The 20,278-nt window shown below is 37.8% G+C and overlaps 1 protein-coding gene across 1 annotated transcript in view; it reads left to right on the top strand.

Moving 5' to 3' along the window:
* The window catches only part of ptprub (protein tyrosine phosphatase receptor type Ub), a 171,825-nt gene that overhangs the window by 132,814 nt on the left and 18,733 nt on the right, over window positions 1-20,278 (top strand). Inside the window, exons 13-19 of the mRNA XM_079470498.1 lie at window positions 976-1,012; window positions 7,364-7,502; window positions 10,054-10,214; window positions 11,740-11,927; window positions 14,717-14,795; window positions 14,967-15,043; window positions 19,706-19,742. Coding sequence (XP_079326624.1) covers window positions 976-1,012; window positions 7,364-7,502; window positions 10,054-10,214; window positions 11,740-11,927; window positions 14,717-14,795; window positions 14,967-15,043; window positions 19,706-19,742 — 718 coding nt within the window. The remainder of the gene's footprint in view (window positions 1-975; window positions 1,013-7,363; window positions 7,503-10,053; window positions 10,215-11,739; window positions 11,928-14,716; window positions 14,796-14,966; window positions 15,044-19,705; window positions 19,743-20,278) is intronic.

Genomic DNA, 20,278 nt, shown 5'->3' on the forward strand with positions numbered 1-20,278 from the left:
CAAATTTGATTAAATAGTGCAGGGAAGCTTAAAGCTTTGTGTCTGCGTGTGTCCGATCAAAGTCCACTGGCGGTCATTTGGGGTCACTTTTTTCTCAACAGCACACTGAGCGGCGTGTGTACTACTGGTGCGACATCTAGGACCAGCTCTGTGAATTCCAGCGGCCATTTGCTTTATCCCTCATGGGAGAGTGTGTTGGGAACCATGGCATACTTGGATCTCAATGATGGCTGCTGGAGCAGATAAAGATGGGTTTCTCGGAAAGCCCGGATTGGCCTACATGACATTTATAAACATGCGGTTGTGTTGGGGGGACCAAAATATCCACGCACGGTCCTGTTGCTGCAATTTAAATATTTTAATGCGTGACCGTCTTTAGTGTTTATCACTTCCAGTGTCCTCCACAACCACCCAGCCTGTTGTATGGTTTCCGAAAAGGGTTTTGATGGGCTTTAGCGACCAAGCTAAGATTGAAATGGAGAGATTTAGCCCCAGTTTCAGAAGAGGCCTCTCACTCCTTTTCCGGATGGCAAGATTTGCATAATTGTTCCATAATGCATGAATTAGCATCTGTAAATCTTAATTTGATAATGCATCTTCTTGTCGAGGTGGCGGGCCAGAATTGGATTATGGGCTTGGATCTCATTAGTGCTTTTTGACCAAGGTCGTTTTCATAACACCGCAACGCCATCAACCGCAATTTGCAATACATTTATTTATTTTATACTTCTCTCCTAGTTGAACGTCGTCTCTTCTGTACTCCACCTTTTTCTTTAACAAGCTTCTGTTTTTCCGCTTCACAATCGCATACTGACACAATACTGTTTTGATATTTTTCATGCTGTTGTCAAAACAGGAAAAAGTCAGCGTGGGCCCATTTACAATTTCATCAGGTGTCACGTTGTATTATTTCTGCTCTTTGACCTTCCCCCCAATGCACAGCTCTGTATCTAAACCTTGTCTCTTTTCTCACAGGAAACAAGGCTAAACTGCATCCGTGTCGCCCGTAAAGGTGAGTCATTCAATTATTATTATGTTTTCTTAGCTGTTGTATTTTGCGGTTTTGTCATGTATTGAAGACAATAAGGGAAGAATGGTCCGATGTTTTACTGCAGAGAATTCGGAAGGAGAACAATGCAGCGTTGCCCATGATTCTTTGTTCTGGTGAACACCAAACAGTTCTACCATAGTTTGAAAGTTGTATTTATAAATTACTTTGTTCTGTTGAACACCAAAGAAGATATTTTGAAGAATGTAGGAATGCAAACAGTTCTAGTCCACTTTTGAATTGTAATGTTTCCTACTATGGCACTCAATGGTGTCCAAAAACTGATTGGTGTTCATTAGAACTACGAAAATTATATTATAAAGCTTGAGGTTTATTACATGATGATAGCATTTTTATTTTTGGGTCCCTTTAATGTAGCAGGATAACATACAGTGAATCGAAGAACACACTATTATTCTTAAACACCAGAAGAACTACAATCATGTGTAGTGTAGTGATGTTCACTTGACCTGTCACTCAATCTTTTCAACAGATTTTAACATTGTAAAAGAGTGTCTGATGTTCATTTTAACAAGGTTTTAGCTCAATCTAAACCATTTGTTTTCGGTTTGGTATTTGGTATTTATGTGGCAGCAAATAATTTTAGTTTTTTTATTCGGTCACAAAACAGGCTTTGCAAAGTTACTGCTATTTAAGGATAGGGAAGCTTAGAAATATACGATACATGACCGCAAACCTGCGTGAAAGCAGGAGGTGTTACTCATTTCATGTGCAGTGGAGGTTTTGTGAAGGTACAAAAATATTAAATCGTTTTTTGTACACTACGTTTGTATTGCGGAGTAAACATCCTAAGTGGATGTTTGTATGATATAAGTGAATCTAAAGAGGTTGTAAATAAGATCAACTATAATAGAGTGGTTGTATAGTACAGCAGTTTATACAATTGCATTGAATAGCTTCTTTATTGCTCTGTAGAAGACAAAGTATTTCAGGTTAGTTGTACGCCTGGATGCCGTCAGCCTTAGTTACCGATTACATTTAGATCGCAGGGTAATGATAAGTGTGTATCAGTGTTTTTTCTCTTCTCTGACTAACATCATGTCTGGCTGTGGTATCAAAAGTAATTTCACCCTGTGATCTTAGCTTGAGTCCCTCAGATGTACCTCTGAGAAATACTCTGTAATGGGTCACTAACTAATCTAACATGGGGCCACTGCTCTTATTTGTCTTGCCAAGTGCTCAGATTTCTGACATGGATTGCAAGCGTCTATAGATTCCCAAAAGGGCAGAGCAAAAAGGCACATGAATTTGTTTGCTGTCTAGACACGCAGGTTTTTTTCCTTTATGCACCACCCCTTTGGAGACAAGGGCATTATGGGAGAACAGGTCACTCTTTCATCATGTTTGTTTTGGGTGCTTAAAGTAGGGGAGTGGAGGTCAAAAACAGTATCAAAGCAGATTCGTCTAGAGTGAGCGGTGTCGGCGTAGACGCGAGGGCAGAGAGATCAGTTTTTCGGGGGCCCGTGCAGTCAGGAGAAAGGCCCCTACATCAAACACCCCTGATGGAGTCACCTGTGCTTGTCAATACACGCCACCACCTATCAGGGACCTAAGAGGAAGATGAAAGGCTTCAAGAGGCAAGAATTCCTGTCAAGCCAACAAAACAGAAGCTAATTCCCCTCTATCGAGCGACGTCAGAACTCAGTGTGGGCAGGACAGTATTTATAGGCTTCAGGGTTGGGTGCTGGTGAACACAGCCTCACGGTTAAATCGACCTGGCAGGACGAAGGCTCTATTTTTGAGGCTGAGTAATGAGGGTGACGACTAGCCTTCCAAGCATGAAGCCAAGATGCAACAGTGGACATCTGAGGGCCGACTCATCCTCCATCTGCTCAATACACACATTTGGAGGGAGATAAATCACAAGCCAACATATTGATGAACAGAATGGAGACATCCACTCCGTCCTGGTGATAAACTGACAAGAATAATTAAACAAAAACATGCTTGACAAACTGAAAAATAAAAAACTAGTCATTTTACTCTCTTTTCATTCAAAAATTCTGTTGTTTAAATACATGGTGGTGTTTCAAACCAAGTTGATTAGATAATAAAAAGTAGTATCAAATGTAGCCTATAATAAAAGCTATTATATTTTAACATATATTTATTATAATTATAATATATAATTATAAAATAATATATTTTATACAAAAAATATAATATATATAGGATATAATATGATATTATTTATAATCAAATATAAAATTTTAATAATTTCGACAATTAAAATTATGTTTTTGTTTAATTACACGATGGTGTTTCAAACCATCTTGATAAGATTAAATGTGTATAAACAATTAAATGTATATAAACGTTTTAATTGTTTATATTTTAATATTATAAATAAAATCTAATGTATATCATATTTTAATCGAAAATTCAATTTAAATTAATTTAGAAAATTCTTTTTTCAAAATTCAACTTAATTAGATAATAAAATGTATCATATAAGACACAATGGAATTATTTTAAAATGTTATTTTATTTTTTAACGATATATTATTATATACAGTATACAGAATAATATCCATATAATATGTATATACGTATAAGTTTTTTTTTTTTTTTAAGAAATTTCATGAAGAACAGGCTGATTTTAAAATGACATTGACATTTTTGGCTGAACTGTTTCTTTAAAATTGCATCTCTGTTTGAAACATAACATTGCAGTTTACAATGAAATCTGCCTCTGATCTAATTTATAATTCAGTTTTTTAAGCTTACAGCTGCATATCGGATAAAGGAAACTTAAATACAGATTTTTTTTATCTGCCTCTAAAAAAAGCTACAGATGGCGTTTTAACTTTTAACTTTTTTTATACAAGCTTTAAAAGATAAGTCATCAATAATTCCCAAAACGATTGTAATTTGAAGTTGTTGCATTTGATCGGCCACGTAATTGTTCTTGTTCGGCAAATGAAGAAACGGGGGGAACAGAGACCCCGATGTGCTGAAAACAGACAACAGGCTTTACACAAGCTTGAAAACCAAGTTTCCAAGACTCTCATTTCAGAACATAGGTGACAGTTTAATTAACAGTCCCTTGGCAATGTTCACGGCACAATAGACTTTCATTGTAACTCCAAGTGCTAATTTCCACCTTTGGTGCGCTCAGCAGGTGCTAGCATTAATCTTAAAACAAATTTCATGCCTGTGTTTGGCTTAATTGATATTCTGAAAGGAAACTCAGCACGACGATAAAAATCCGATCAGGTTTGCATCAAACTTTAATGGATATTTTCCCATCTATATTTCATGTAATGAATACATTTTATACTTCATTAAGATTGTGTGATTTATTTGTTATTGTAGATTACACACGAACCTGCATTTGCATTAATATTTTATTTTGGCAGTGTTGTGCCTACAGTATCTATTGATAGACCTAATGACAAAATATGTTTCTAATGAATTTCACATTATTACTATTATTCTGTGTGTATTCTATTATTAGTCTTTGTTTGGAGACATTTTATTAGGAATTAGGAAATTTAGGAATTTCCGTCATTTTGTTTAAATATTTATTTCATTTTTTTGCACTGACATCCATATTTTGCATTTTTATCTGGGGAAAAATGATTATGGTTCTATAAATGTATAGGGAATAGCCTAGAAAAGAACAAATACGTTCTACCCCAAGTCATTATTTATCCCATTTACTGAAAAACGTCAAATTCATTGGTGTGTCACCCGACAATTGTCCAGCCAGACGAATCTAACCAGTCATGCAAGCTCAAGGTCGGCTCTCCTGTTTTCTTTAAAACCTCTTACAAGCAGAATCATGTTTTTCTCAGTTGTTTCCCAACACTCAAACAGTCAGCTGATCTTAAGTCAGCCCTGTAGCTTAAATGTAATTCATCATTTGCACCAAATCACGTTTCATGCTGTTCCTGCTGTTGTGTCTGAGTGAACTGCTTATAGAGGCATTGGGCTGGTGATGGAGAAAAACGCTTTATAGATGATTATTTTCTTTGTCACCAAAATGCCCTCTTTACACACTAATGACAAAGTTTTTGTCTTTGGCTTCGCATGAAGCTTCAAAGTAGATCTTTTCCTCAGGTCCTAGTTTGCTTTCTTTTTCATAATACCATGTAGCTTCGATGCCTCTGTGGTCTTAAGGAAGGCAGAGTTAGTAGCTCTTAAGCTCGCTCTTCAACTACTAGAACTAGACAAAGGAACTCCGTCCTCCCAGTGTGGATTTGACAAGGCACAATTGGTGCAGGGTCAACTAACCGACCATTAGTTTCACAAGCTATTTGGTAGTTAAGAGGTGCCATAATTTCATCCAGTCATGAGATTAGATGTCGCTGGTTGTATTTAATAAGTTTTTTTTATTCGTTATGCTCAAAAACTGTTGGTTTTATGTGCCAGTTAAATTACTAGTATAAGAGTAATTTCATTCCCGTTGTCTACATAAAATCATTCTACATAATGGAAAAAATTTGAAATTATTATCTTGATATATTAAATATTGAATGAGAAAGCAGTGCACATTTCAAAGATTGAAATCAATGTAGTTTTTATTGTGTGCTGCAAAATAATAAAGCGTAGTGTCAGTAAACTCGTGTGTGTCCTGGATTCTGACTACTTTACAGTGTTAAACGTGCTGTCTTCTCATGCTTAACATGGTCAACTTGTCAAAAGTTTGACGTATGACGTAGTTTTTCTGTGGTCGATACATTCCCCCAGTGTTCGTATATGTTTCTGAACGTTTTTTCGAACATGAAAATCGTTACGCAACAACTTTTCTTAGTCCCCTTTTGGAAAAGCACGCGGCACACCATCGCATCAACCATGGAGAGCGGGAGAAGGAGCATGCGCACAAGTCACTTTCACTTGTGTGCAGGAGAGAGAGAGAAAGCACTATGTTCGCGAAGTTCAACTCTGTTGTTTGTTCGCTGCATTTGGGTGGTGAATTGTTATTTAAACGGTGGATATAACGCTGGATTTGGAGGTCGTTTGAAACTGATAGATGGAGCGGCGGTCCCAGCGCTATAAGATGCCGGACATGAACCGCACGCGTTAAGTGAGATTGATGTTCTGCCCCTCCCCCCACACGCGTCGCATGTTTTCTTAAATAATCGTACAGCTGTATCTGTCTTTTATAAATGTGATCAAACTTGAGACTCGGCGGATATTCGATAGGTACGATACTATTCTGTAAGTACTCAAGATTAACATGAGATATACAGAAACTTTAAACTCTGTGTTATAAATAAATGCTTTAATACTCATTAATCCTTCATTTACCGCATACAGCATACATTGCCTGATTCAGACTTGTATAGCCTAAATGATCACAACATCCCTATACAAGCGTCTGTTTGTTAAGGAGTAAAATTAGCACAGCTGCCGCCTGTCCAGGTTAGGGCAATTGACCTCGAGCTTTTTTGACTATGCACACTTTCTTCTTGCTCACTCTTGAATCGCACAGACTCATTCTCCAGTGGGACAGAAAGTCGTGCTTCCCCTGGAGCTTCAGATCGTGAAGTGACCCATGCCCACACGCTGTCAGTGGAGACAGGTGCACGGGATAAATTGCCCCCGGGTGCATTTGTCGCTCATGCCAAGGAGACGTGCAATCTGAGTGGTACGGTAGTAATGAGAAATGTCTGACTCTCACGATGAGAGATTGAAGGAGCTCTCAGGACCACAAGTTGCAAGGGATCTTTCATTCTGTAACCTTGGGCCCTTAACCATAGAGGGCGTTATGAGTTCTTTCCCATTGATTGCAGGCGTATTCGTCATTTTCTGTACAGATTGTCAATTCTGTTTTGAGTTTTTTGCTTGTTTTGTCTTTTGCCTGTACGTTTTCTGACAGTGGACTGCCCTTGATCTCATATTTCCAGTTTTCTGTTTGTTTTTTACAGTTTTTAGCTTTGAATAAAAAACAGATGCTGATGGAAGCTGCATTTCTTTCTAGCTGTAGGCCTACTTTGAAGTTAGTTATTAGCTAGTTTAGGTTAGGTTTGCTTTCGTTCATATGTACAGTATGGAAATCTGGTAGAGCAGGACAAGAAGCACAGAAGAGGTTTTTCTTTTGCTAAAGGTTAGGTTTAAATGAACTTTGTACTGAGGTAAGAGGTCAGTCTGGGATGTTCAGATCTATTGATCAGAGATCTTTCTCTATGGCAAATCACAGATTGATTTGACACCATGGTGTGCACAATTGTAGTATAATAGAGCAGATACAATATTGTATCATTTAAGATGTGTTATTTATCACTTGTGATGTGGTGATGTCATTTGTGATGTTAAATATGCTGTTATGTATGTCTGTGTATTCTTCAGCTGCATGTAAGGATCACCAGAGAGCTCTTGAGGTCACTCAACGCTCAGAGGAGATGGGACTGATACTGGGAGTTTGTGCTGGTGGGCTGGTGGTCCTCATACTGCTGCTGGGGGCTATTATTATAATCATCAAGAAAGGGTAAGTTCATCCGGTCAGGAGGACGACTTGAGAGCCAGCGCATGCTTTGCCATAAACCATGATTGCCCTGCAATGTTCACAATGACTCCAAACAGTTTACTTAAGTTTTAATGCAGACACTTAAGTCACACCTACACATTTCGGCACGTCATTGCATTTAAACATTTATAATAAATTAAAATAATAAGTCTTATGTATAAGTTATTATGTCATATTTGATTGGACCATAATGTGAATGAACTGCACCTATGGTTTCTTGGAATCCTGTGTGAACTTAATAGGAACTGACTTTATGCGCCTATTGACATTTTGTGGTTAACAATCTTTTCAAATATGACTAAAAGAAGTCAAAGTGACTTCGTTGACATTCAGACATTTTTAAGTGTGACTTCAAGTGTCACCACCATTTTAAGTGTGATTATAGTTTATGCAGCAGTCTGCGGGCCATTTTTAAATGCGCCTCGTGAAAGAGCTTTTCAAACAAGGCTTAATCTGTTCCTAAGAGACCAGGCTCTTGTGCGCTCATCTATGACTAACTTAAACCTACCCGTCGTGGTGCATGGCTTCGATTATTCGGCTCAGTCGAAGGGCACCCAGGTGTTCTCTTCGTGCATTCCCACGTGCATTAGTGGAGAGATCGCCACAGGTTTTCATCTTCTGAGATTATCTGAGTGTGAAATATTTCATTAAAGAGAATGCAATTCAATTACTCCGTTAATTAGGCATTGCCCGCTGCCACCCTGAACCAGAAACCAGACAATAATTGTGAGAAAAAAAGAGAAAATTAGCCAACGATTCTCGAAAGGTCATCCAATCCTGGAAAAGAAAATAAAGTCTTTAGTTTTTCAAAGCCTGCAAATCACTGAAGATGAATCTGCACACCATCTTAGATTCATCTTCGACTACAATTTAAAGCCATTTACCATCTCTCTTTCATATGGATTTCTCACATGCATGCCCAGCGATTCGCTTCAGCAGCTGCTGCTTTTAGATTTTTCTGTGCTACTTTTAATACTGCTTTTGATGGTTGCTGGTTTTATTTTGTTTTTCAGCAAGTCACAACTGGTTTAGGTGGTTGATCATTTATATCCTTGGCTAGGCAGATAGTATGGTATTTTTAATGTTGTTGAATTAGAATTTATTTGCCAAGATAAGATTAAAGTAGGTGTCCAACTTTGGAAGATGTACCTCTTTGTTCTTTATTTAAACACGTTTATTATATAATCAGGGGAAATGGGTTTTACACTTTAAAAAATGCCCAAGGGGCATAAAGTTTGTAGTCGATGAATGCAAATTTAATGAACATTTCATGAGAAATTACAACATATGTGCAAAGTTTGAATCAAGGCCCAAAGGAGTGGCTTTTTTAACAAAAAACACAATTTACCAATTAAAAACAAATGATAAACAAAACATTACTGGCAAAACTGTACTGTATTGGACTTTTTTGTGCAAATATGAGATCTGAACAACATTTTTGGCCGCTACTCAACTTTATATCACACCTATATTTTATCAAAAGTTATTCCATTTACTGAACACAAATGTGTTTTTGGGGGGGACTAGCAAACATAATCTACTGTACCATGTGACAAAAAATACCACATTAAATTGGTTTGGTCCATCAGGGTTGTTTGTTTATCTGTTACGTCCTAAGTGATCAGAACACATCTAAACCAGCCTATCTTTTTCATTTTACAACAAATGAAAAAAAACGCAGAAAACCACCAGTGCAGCCGTTTAGCCAGATATTAAATTTCATATGAACACTTCAATTTCAGCTAGCGATGGGAGCCCTCCTCGCTGAAATGGAAAGTGAGATATTGAACCATGGCCCTTGTGTAAAACAGAACGTTTTAAGCCATTATGTCCAAACGCACCCCGGGATGGAATTACTGGCTGGTTTTATGAAAAGTTATAACTTCTATAATATGAATTCTGATGGAAGTTTTCTTCGATTCCCTAAATTGTCCAATGAAACGCTTGAAGTACTGCAGACAGTAGACTAGATAATGCCGCCGAACCAGCCTGAAGTTGCTATGGCCTACAGCGAACGTAAAAGTCCAACTCAGCGGGCCACTTTGTTAAACTCGTTAAAAAGCAACAAGACGGCACTTTCGATTAGGCCGGCATTTCTCGCGCTGGCTGAGGTTTTGTGCGTAGCTGCATGTGTCCCATTACTCGCGCAGCAAATGCAAGCGCCTGACGGCTTGCCATTTTTCACTCTAATCAGAGCTGTGCCAGTGCTTGCATCTCATGTCCCTTCTTCCTCTTGTTCTCTTTTTGCCTTTCTTCTCTTCCTCTCTTTTTTCTCTCCAGAAGGGATTACCACTCATATTCCTATTATCCGTAAGTGGCTTTTTCTCCATTGCACATCATCACACTGTATCTTGTGGCTTTTTCGTGCGCTCTTTAGAGAGGCGGGCAACACTGGAGTCATGATCTCCTCTCTCTCTCTCTCTATCTCCCTTTCTCTCACTTTCCAACTCTCTCCCATTTGCTTTACGTTTCATTTGTCTTCCTCTCTTCGACCTCTCCTCCATGTCTCCAGTAGGAAGCCGGTGAACATGAATAAGACTCCCATTACGTACAGGCAGGAGAAGAGTAATATGATGAGCTCCATGGAGCGAAGTTTCACTGATCAGAGCACTCTGCAGGAAGACGAGAGGATGGCCTTGTCATTTATGGACACCCATACGTGCAGCACACGCAGTAAGACTCGCACACACACACACACATTGTAAAACATTTTGTCAGACCTTGCTTTGAAACGTATTGGAAGAAGTTCACAGTATTCAATCTCATTTTAATTACTTTTTAAAAAATTGGGTCTTTTATTTATCACTGCTGTCTTTCTGGAACCTTGTTTCTCAATATTCACCGTTTATGTGTCTCACCGGTTTTTGCAAATATCTGGCCAATATACTGTCTTAAAAAGTGCGTGTTGACTTTGATAGCACGGTATTTAATCATTTAAAAAGTAGTTTTTTTCATATTTGGACAGCCAAGGTTTTAGAAGGATGTTATCACAATACTATTAGATTGTAACGGGTCAGAAAAAGCTGAAAAACAGTAGGATTGCCATCATCATGAGTTAGTTACAAATGAAACGAATCAAGTTAAAAATCGGAAGAAAATGTAGCTAAAATGCCAGCAATTATAGTGCTAAGTCAAATGGATGGAAACTTGTTGATAAAAAAAAAATTACAGCACAAGCATGGCGAGAAATCACAGGTGCTAAAAGCAATGCTGACAGCTTTCAACAGTAAGGAGCTGAATTGAATAGTCACGTACACTGTTAAAGAGAGGCTTTGGGTTGACTGGGTCGACTCTTGTTAATTTGTTCTTATTTGGGCAACATGAAAGCTTAATTAAATCTGTTGGTTTCTGTGTAAACACACAGTCATTCACATTTGCGATTCACATCTTTATACGAGTCATAATACACCACCTGTTTTCCGGTTGTGAGAGACTGTGAATCCTGTTATAAACGTAAATCTATGGAAACCAGTAAGGAACAGTAAGTAAGAGTGGGATAAGATAGGTTAGTAAACAACCTGGAGGAAACTGTTGCAGCATGTGCATAATTTGTCAGGTGATCATGTGCTTTAGAAAGGATACGTTATATAGTTCTATGGCAGTTGATAGCAGAATATAATGACGTATTTGTTTTTTAATTTCACGTTATTTCCACACATTACCTACAGGTGCTCCTCAACCATAAAGAGCAAAAGCAGCACAACTGGTTTATGTGACTTGGTCGAAATTTACATAGCTGAGAACAGAAATAAAACCAAAGAAACAAATATTCAATTCAAAGGTATTCCGGCTCCGCAGGAACTGAATAGTTGATGCTTCAAAGCGAGAGATCTCTTGATCAAAATGAAGTTTTAATGGCACGTCTCAGAGATGTCTTTTCAAGTGTCTGCTGTGTGGAATATCCTGTTTGGGATTCTTCTCTATTTCCGTTGAGAAATGAGTTGCAGACAGTTAATTTATTTGAACACATGGCTCTAGTCATGAATTCATTATTGCTCCCTGATCTTATTTATAAATATTAATTATAAACAGAAGATTAAATGCCATAAAGCTATAAATCTCATATCTAACCTCATTCTGCGTTTGATATTTTAAAACCATTCATGAATGTCCATTCATGAAACTTTTCTAAAATAAATATCAGCTGCAGGTTCGTTTCAAGTTGTGATGTCATCATTGTATTCTTTGTGTCGTTAAGGTGATCCGCGGAGCTCCATGAATGAGTCCAGCAGTCTGCTCGGCGGGTCACCCAGGCGACAGTGCGGGCGTAAAGGGTCCCCATATCACACAGGCCAACTTCACCCAGCTGTGCGTGTGGCGGACCTTCTCCAGCACATCAACCAGATGAAAACCGCAGAGGGCTATGGCTTTAAACAGGAGTATGAGGTAAGATAGTGAGTCTACCTGTCAAATGCAATCTTTGAAATATAGGTGCTATAAAGTCCTTCACAGCAATGCAATTGAATCATTATTTTCAGTTCTTTAAAGAACCATTAACTCAACCTATTTCTTACCTTCATATCTAACTCAATTTCTCAAAATTACATTTACTAAAACTGAAAACATTTTCCCTCCACAAAAAACATTTGTGAATCAGAAAGGTTCATCCGGTGTTACGGTCTTAACCAGTAAGCTAGAAATGGTTATTTTAGGGCATTGTGTTCTGTTCTGTTCTTTTGAAAATATAATTTTCTGTTAAACGGTTCTTTCTAAAATAGTAATAATAATATGTGTTTTCTAAAATATTGTTTTATTTTAGTGATAGTTATGCTATAATATGTGTATCTTGAAAGTTAGCTGTTTAATAGAAATGTTTCACCTTTAAGTAACATAATTGTCACATTGCCTTAGTGGTGGAACCTGTCGCTATGAACACATGTCTTGCTGAGACGTCCAGCCTCCAGAACTTTCAGTCTGCAGGTCTTTGGATTCAGAGTCCTGGAGGCTGTCAAATCAGACCACTGGATAGAATCCCCAACACAAACACACATATATAGGTGGGATAAGACAATCTCAACCCACTCACAAATACAAAAACACACTGCTGGCTTAGTTACCACCTCTCAAAAATAAACCATCACAGTTTTAATACCATGCTGAAGAAAAGCAGCTTATTAAAGCCTAATGGTAGTCAAGTTGCTTTTTGCAAGGTGATAACTGTGATCACATAGATTTTTGCTAATATAACAAGGTTGATCTCTAAATCATCTGCCGGTATTTCAGACCATTCTAGACCAGCTAGAAACCACGTAACCCCAAAATTGGTATTAGCAGAAAGTTTCTGCATTGGTTTACCCTGCTAGAAAATCTTTTGCTTCTGTTAAGTACAGTATGGAAGTTATTGATGTATGGTTAGGCAGTGTTGTGACTCGGCCAGGCTCGGTCCTGTTCTTCACAGACAGGTTTGTTTCAAACCCCTCTGGACTGCATAAAAAGATGGAAAAGAGGTCAGATAGCCTCTCTGCATTTGTGTGCCCAGCACTAAACCCTCTGTGGCTAATTTTCGCTCCTCACGTCGCGGCTCGAGTATCTCCTCTCAGAGACCGTTGACTTTCTCCCATCTGTTGTTGTCCACAGAGCTACGAGACAAAACATCTCTCCACACAATCAGAGAGCGGGCCGCCTCTCCAGAGCTCAGCTTGTAGACTCATTAAACTGTCCCCCTAGTGTGAAACAGATTCAGCTCAAAAATCAATACACACTCTCCTGGAAATAGTGACACTGTGGGTCTGTTTTTGAGGTCACTGTCTTTCTGCCTAGTAGGCGGAAAGATGAAACACAGAGTTTGAGAGTGAACCACAGGCTTTCACAAACTTTATTTCCCAATGGATCACAAGGACAGTCTATTGATCAGCACTTATTGACGGGATATTAGTACTGTAGAGGAGAATGTCGTAGTCGTAGGGGGTTTCGCAGTTTGATTTGACCCCCTTGGAAGCTTGGATGTTAAATTCTAAATGAAGTAAAAACAGGGGTTGTGGGTCTTAAAGAGAAAGTTCACCCAAAAATATAAATGATTTCATCATTTATTTACCCTCACAGAACCTGTTTATAACTCTTTCCTTTGTGGAACACAAAAGGAGATATTTTGAGAAATGTGGTTTTGTGTCCATAGAATGGAAGTCAGTGGGGATCAATGTTGTTTGGTTACCTCAATCTTTAAAACATCTTCTTTAAAAAAAAAGGTCAAAGGCAGGTTTGGATAAGTGAATGATGACTGAATATAACATTTTCTGTATATTGTCCCTTTAAATAATGAACTCAAAAGTTTGATTGATGGCAATTTGTCATTTGGAGAAGGCACATTCAATTGAGGGGTAACCATAGCAACATCATGCTTTAACAAGGATATATATTAATGTGTGTTGTCTTTATCACTTGATTATAGATTTATGTATTGACAAGAGGCACAAAATGAGTGTTGCACATATTGAATCTGAACCACAACCAAAAAAATCCATTTGAAATTTACTTCAAGCCCCCTATAATGTACTTTTATCATTTGTAGACTAGCGACTGGCAAACGGGTTTTATTGAGTTGGAGTCAACAGTGAAGCACATTTAGGCTATCTGCCGTAAATATTGTTGAATATAATAATTACATTGTGTGTTCAAATCTATTTATTACAAATCGCAGGCAAAAATATTTTTAAACATGTGGAAGAAAAGAAGTACAGGTTGTTCATAGCTGAAAATGTTTCTTTACTTTAAAAATGGAAAGCTTTTCATACATAAATGTACCGGATTTGACACCTCTAAATGTTTACATTTTAATAACTCATTTGATGTGGAGATGTGGACTTCTTTTTAAATGTTTAATTCAGGTTTGATGTTCAGGGTTTGTGAGCATGTGAGAATTTGTAATGACGTCTTATAAATTTGCGTTTTCGTGTAACCAACTATTGGTAAACTATTTTTTTTCTTATTTGATTTAATGTCCAGCTGTAGAATGTTGTCAGAAATCATTTGTTTGTATTAAACATATTAAAGGGACAGTTCACCCAAAAAAAATCAGTGATCATTTACTCACCCTCAAGTTGTTCCAAATCTGTAGGAATGTCTTTTTTTCTATTATAAAATCAAAAACAAATTCAGAATATTTCTCATAAGACTTAAAAAGTGTCTCTCTCTCTCTCTCTCTCTCTCTCTCTCTCTCTCTGATCATATATATTTAGAGCTTCTTTGATGGCTGGGATATCAATTCCATCAAGAAGAAGGATAACACTAAGGGAAGACAGGATACCCTGATGGGTTGTGAGTCATTTTATTTCATGTATATAATATTAACTCTGAAACTCAGATTGGAGAGTAATATCTTTTGAAATTCTCAATGATATGCACGTTACACATCACTTCAGTTTTAAAATGTCTGATAATGTAAAGCTTTGAAGTCTACACATTGCGCTCATTGTCTGTGTGTTTCAGATGACCGTCACAGGGTGAAATTGCACCCGCTGCTCGGGGATCCCAACTCTGACTACATCAACGCCAATTATATTGATGTAAGCCAGCAGACACAAACTCTCATGCTGGACTCTCATGCTTGTCATTATGTAGCTCCCCATGAGTCTAATCGATATTTGTGGACACTCTCCTTTCTCTGGGCATGTCGTAGGCTTTGTTCAGACGGGCATCAAAATAACATTTGGTGTCGTTTTATTGTGTCACAGAATGTGAATGTAGTTTAAAAATCAGTTTTTTGTAACATATCTGATTGAATGGTTGTTGTATCAATAACATACACCGAACATTGATGGCACTATCGAATTGACAACTTGTAAAATGCCAGTATGAAAAGTCTGTCCTAAATATCGCATTTGAGAACCAAAATCCCATTTTGTGTGCAGTATGAACAAAGCCTATCAATACAAAATCATATTAGTTTTGAGTTTTTTGCATTTAAAGCCAGAGGAGAGTTGGTGACCAACCAACATCTTATTTTGGAGTGCATGTGGGTGGTGGGATGTGGAGTATAGCCTACTGACCTGTATCGAAACGTTTTTTAGGGTCAGTCTGTGTCTGTGTGCACAAATGGTCACCCATGCCAGCTGAAATGATTTTCCTTGCCCAGTTTAAAACTGCCACTGAGCAGTTTGCCCAGGGTGCACCAAGTCAGGCATGACCTCCCTCTTACAACGTGACCATCTCTACACTTTCTTAAAGAGACAAAACGTCCTATTGAAACTTCATAACTGATTTGAACACTACGTAAGGACACACAAATAGGGCTCTACACAGGGGACATGACTGAATTGATTTATATGGTGAAATAATTAACCTTTAAATTATCTGTATTGTTTTCATAGCACTATACTATTTTTAGTACAGATACTGTCAAATAAAAATTATTATATGTTTGTTTATGCTCAGCATTTTTTCTCTGAGCTTAGTTTAGCACATTTCTGGGATTGCTGAGGAATTATGAAAGGCTGTCTTACAATTTTTCTATAATAGGCATCTTAGAAGACAGCATACATTAGTTACCTACTTATTAGAACAGACTTTGAGATCTCCTGTCTGAGCCCTAGATAGATGACTCGCTAAATTGTGTTGATTATTTTGTGTGAAATGTTTTGGGTACGTGTGCCATTTAGCGTTTTGCACTGTAGAAAGGGACGAAAAATGTAAATGCGAGTCTAGATTTGATAACACATTAAAAAGGTCTGATAGTGTGTCATTTTTACCTTCAAATATTTGTCACACCAGGACATCATTTCCAGGTTTTATTTATTTATGTTGAATATGTAGAATTCTAGTATCTTCAGTATAAAGCGGTACACACGAGCAAAACAGGACATAGGCCAATTTAACAAGCATTGATTTTTCCATTGATTTTGGCATTTGGCCTTGTAAAAGCATCCAAAAAGGTGTTTTTGGTGTAACTGGCACGAAGCAGAGGCTATTAGAGAACACATTCATGCAAGTGTAGCTCTGTTTAACACATTTAAAATCAGGCAAACAGAAAAAAATACTTGCACAAGAAAAACTGTGGTAATTTTAGGCAACGATTTGCACTCACCCACACAAATTCTACCCACCTTCACATCCAAAATATATGTCTCCATTTTTTAGTGTCTGTCCCCTGGCATAGAGCTTAGCCAGCTAACACAAGTCTCTCTCTCTTCCCTTTCTCTCGTCCTCTAGCTCTATATCTCTCTCTCTCTCTCTCTCTGTCGGTCTGTGATCTGTTAATCCTCTAGTTCTCTTCAGCTTCTCATTAACTAGACTCTGTCTTGTCTTTTTCTTACCCCCTCCCCACCTCTTCGACTTTGGACCCTGTAGATTCGGATAAACAGGGAAGTAAGTACTTCACTGCTCTTTCTTGACTCTCTTCCCCCACATTTCCCTTTTCATCTCTCTCTCTTTCTCTCTCTTTCTCTCTCTCTCGCTCGCTCTCTGTCTATCTCGCTACTTCTTTCCATGTCATTGCATTGCTCTGTTTATTTAAACATGAGGGAGATGGGCTCTGTTACACCAAGAGATCTCCTTTATGTTCATCCGTAAATGCAGGCGCATAAAACTTTCAGGTCCCATCTGTTGGGTTTCTCTGCTTTATTACTTACTGGCACCTAGTTTTCACAGGTTCACATAAAATCTACTTTGGAAATGGAGAGAGGGTTAGAGAATTGGGGTGTTTTTTCATCACAGACAGAAAGTTGAAATTGGAAGGTAGTCACTGAAAGGGAGTCACAGAAAGGAAGTTGAAAACTGAAGAAATGATTGTTACCAGTATTAGAAACCCCTAGTGAGCTTAAGAAAAATTCTCATCTACATATTTGTGTGTATAAATGTGTGTCGTGTGAACTTTACTTTTAATTGCAAATATAGATAGGAAGTGTTGACTCTTTAACTATAGCTTAGAAACATAAAGCTTAAATATATATAAAAAAGTGTGATGTATGATCATCTTGATGAATGATTTTGTTTGATTTTGAGGTGTTTGCAGTTTTGGGCTGGCGATACAATCATCACAGATTTGATAACATATAGCAGAGATTCTCTTCTTCTGTCCTTAAGCAAGTTTAGAGGCTGGATGGTCCCTGCATGCAGTTCTTTATAAACCTTGTTAACAATGGTGTTATATTATGCACAGCATTACTGACAATTGCTCTTAGGCTGTTGTCTCAGTAACAAAGTCAGATTTAGAGACCTGTACAGCCAGTTCAGACCATCAGAGATGACATGTGTTTGTATGCAAACGCTAGAAGCGAGTTAGCATTTTAGCACTTCAGGTTCCATCACCTCAAAGACTTTTGAATGGGTTTTTAGTAAATTGATGAAATAAGATCTGCGGTTAACCAAACTGGGGATTGTATTTAGGCTTCAAAACCAAGAAATGTTGTATTCATTTGCAAAGATTATCTTGATGGCAAAAACATGAAAACATCATAAACTTTGGTTAATCACAGAGCTTATTTTTTCGCAATCTTCCAAATGTGTATGGGAAAAATTAATAGGCTTTCAGTCGATGGAATGAGTTCGATGCTAACTTCCAAGTGGGCCTACAAAAATATGTCATCTCTGCACCACTCAATAGACTTCAGAATAGACGATACGTATAGAAGGAAATAGAAATGAGCCTATAAGTGTTGGAAGGTCATTGAATATGAATGTAATCTAGGGTGAATTAGTGGAAAGACGATTTTGCCACCTTACGATCGACAACCAGGTGGATATAGGGTAACACAAGGGACGTATATTTAATACACTTCACTATTACTTTTATAATACACTTCACTGTTACTTTTATACAATTAGAAAGCAGCAGACCACAGTTAGCTTGAAAACCCATGCATTCTTCCCTGCATTCTCCAAACCCCACAGGAAAAACATCTTCCCTCCATTTCTTTTCAATTTACAGATCCATGTTAGTTTGCAAAATGTACAGGAAATAGCTTGGCCCCAGCTTCAATACAGTAGGCGTAAGCAATGTTTTTAAATGGGGCGGCAAATGCACAACAACAATAAAAACGATGTCTCCATTATTCCACCTCTGTCTGTTTAATGTAAACAGATCCACTTTCTTTGAGCGCGTCCCCAGGTAGCTCTTTGAGAAAGCTCAGCTTTGATGAATAAATCGGATGTTTCGAGATGTTCCTGGAGTTCTCCTCTCTCTCCATGAACTCATAAAACTACTCGTAAAACATGCGCTGATGGAGGTATTGTATAGGGAGCTGGTCTTCTTTTGTGATGAGCTTTATGACTGAACATACCTGTAGGAGTCTTACACTGCAAGTCCGTTTGAGCCTCAAAGCTAGCGGTGCTGTTAATAGAATTGGGGAGTAACACTGAAATATGACGGATAAAATACCTATGATCTTTTTATTTGACTAGTTTTAAAGAGTTGTAGGGTTTCCCGTAACACTTTCATATTGCCTGTTTATTTAGTTGAATGGCTAAATTTGGAATCAAGTTTAATGCTGTTCTCACAGTTGTCATGCTAGAAAATACTCGTAACATATAATAAGATATATAATTGAATTAAAATATAATCAAAACAATCATATAATAAAAATGCAGCTTTCTTTTAGTATGACTTTCTGAAGGAGAGCTTTAATTGAGCTTAAAGGCGCTCGGGTAATTTGGTTCTTATTAAAAAAGTCAAACTCCCGCAGAAATGAGAATTTATGAGAAATATGACTAATTTGATATCCTGGAAACTCACTTGAGATTAGGAATGCAGTTAGATTACTAGCTTAATAAACGCGGAGTTATTTTACGTTGAGCTGGGCTACATCATGTTAACATTACCCAACCAAATTCGACATTTATCTTTCTTTATATCTAACGTTTTACCTCATGAATTAAATGAATCACGGCTTACTGTGGATAGCGCACTTCTGCGGCATCAGGACCTGCAAAAAATGAGATTGGCCAGAGCAACATAAACACATCATTACCCTAGTGTACTGTAACTTTATGTGTTTAATATTATTAGAGTAGCTTGCCAAGGGAACTTCAGGACAGTTTAAAAAGGATGGGATTTATGGGCCGGTGTACGGCAAGAAGCTGGTTACCACTGAAAAATGCTTATACTGGCTGGGACTGGGAGATGAAAAGAACCAATAGAAAATGGGAAGAGAGACAGAGCAGCTGCAGTGAAATACACGAACGTGATGTTTCTGAAACACAAATGGCTCACTCAGCTTCTTTCTTTCTTTCAGGGTTACCATCGATCTAACCACTTCATCGCCACTCAGGGTGAGTATCTTTGTCTGGACAGGTCTTGGAGATGGATGTGTGTGTTTATTTGGCTCATTCTGGATGTGGCCAATTCTCAGGGCAGGGACACTTTCCTCTCTTTAATGGGAGCTTTTTGGGGTTTGTGTGTGAGAGAGAAGCTTGCGACATTGAAAACACGCTCTTCCAGATGGATTTTAATGAGTTTAGAGAAATGGAATTAAAGGGGTGTATGAATGGACAAGGTGTGACGGAAGAAGGATTGCCACCTGCTGTTTTCTCACCCGAGACCCACATCAACACAACCAGCAACACCTGCAGGACCTTAGGGGGTCTCGGACAGAGATATAGTTAGATGTAGGCTTTTGTTCGGGAACAAAATTGTCCCACACTTCTTAAAAATACTTCTTAAGGACATTCACTATTCTCAAATGAAGAGATGATTTAGAAAAATGTAAAATGCATTATGTATTTGTAAATGTATTTTATCATAAAAATACACATTTTAATCATAAAAGTTACTTTAAAATCTATTCATACTTAATTTTTAATCCTTA

The sequence above is a fragment of the Barbatula barbatula genome (genome assembly GCF_947034865.1).
Source record: "Barbatula barbatula genome assembly, chromosome: 12".
Taxonomy (NCBI): Eukaryota; Metazoa; Chordata; class Actinopteri; order Cypriniformes; family Nemacheilidae; genus Barbatula; species Barbatula barbatula.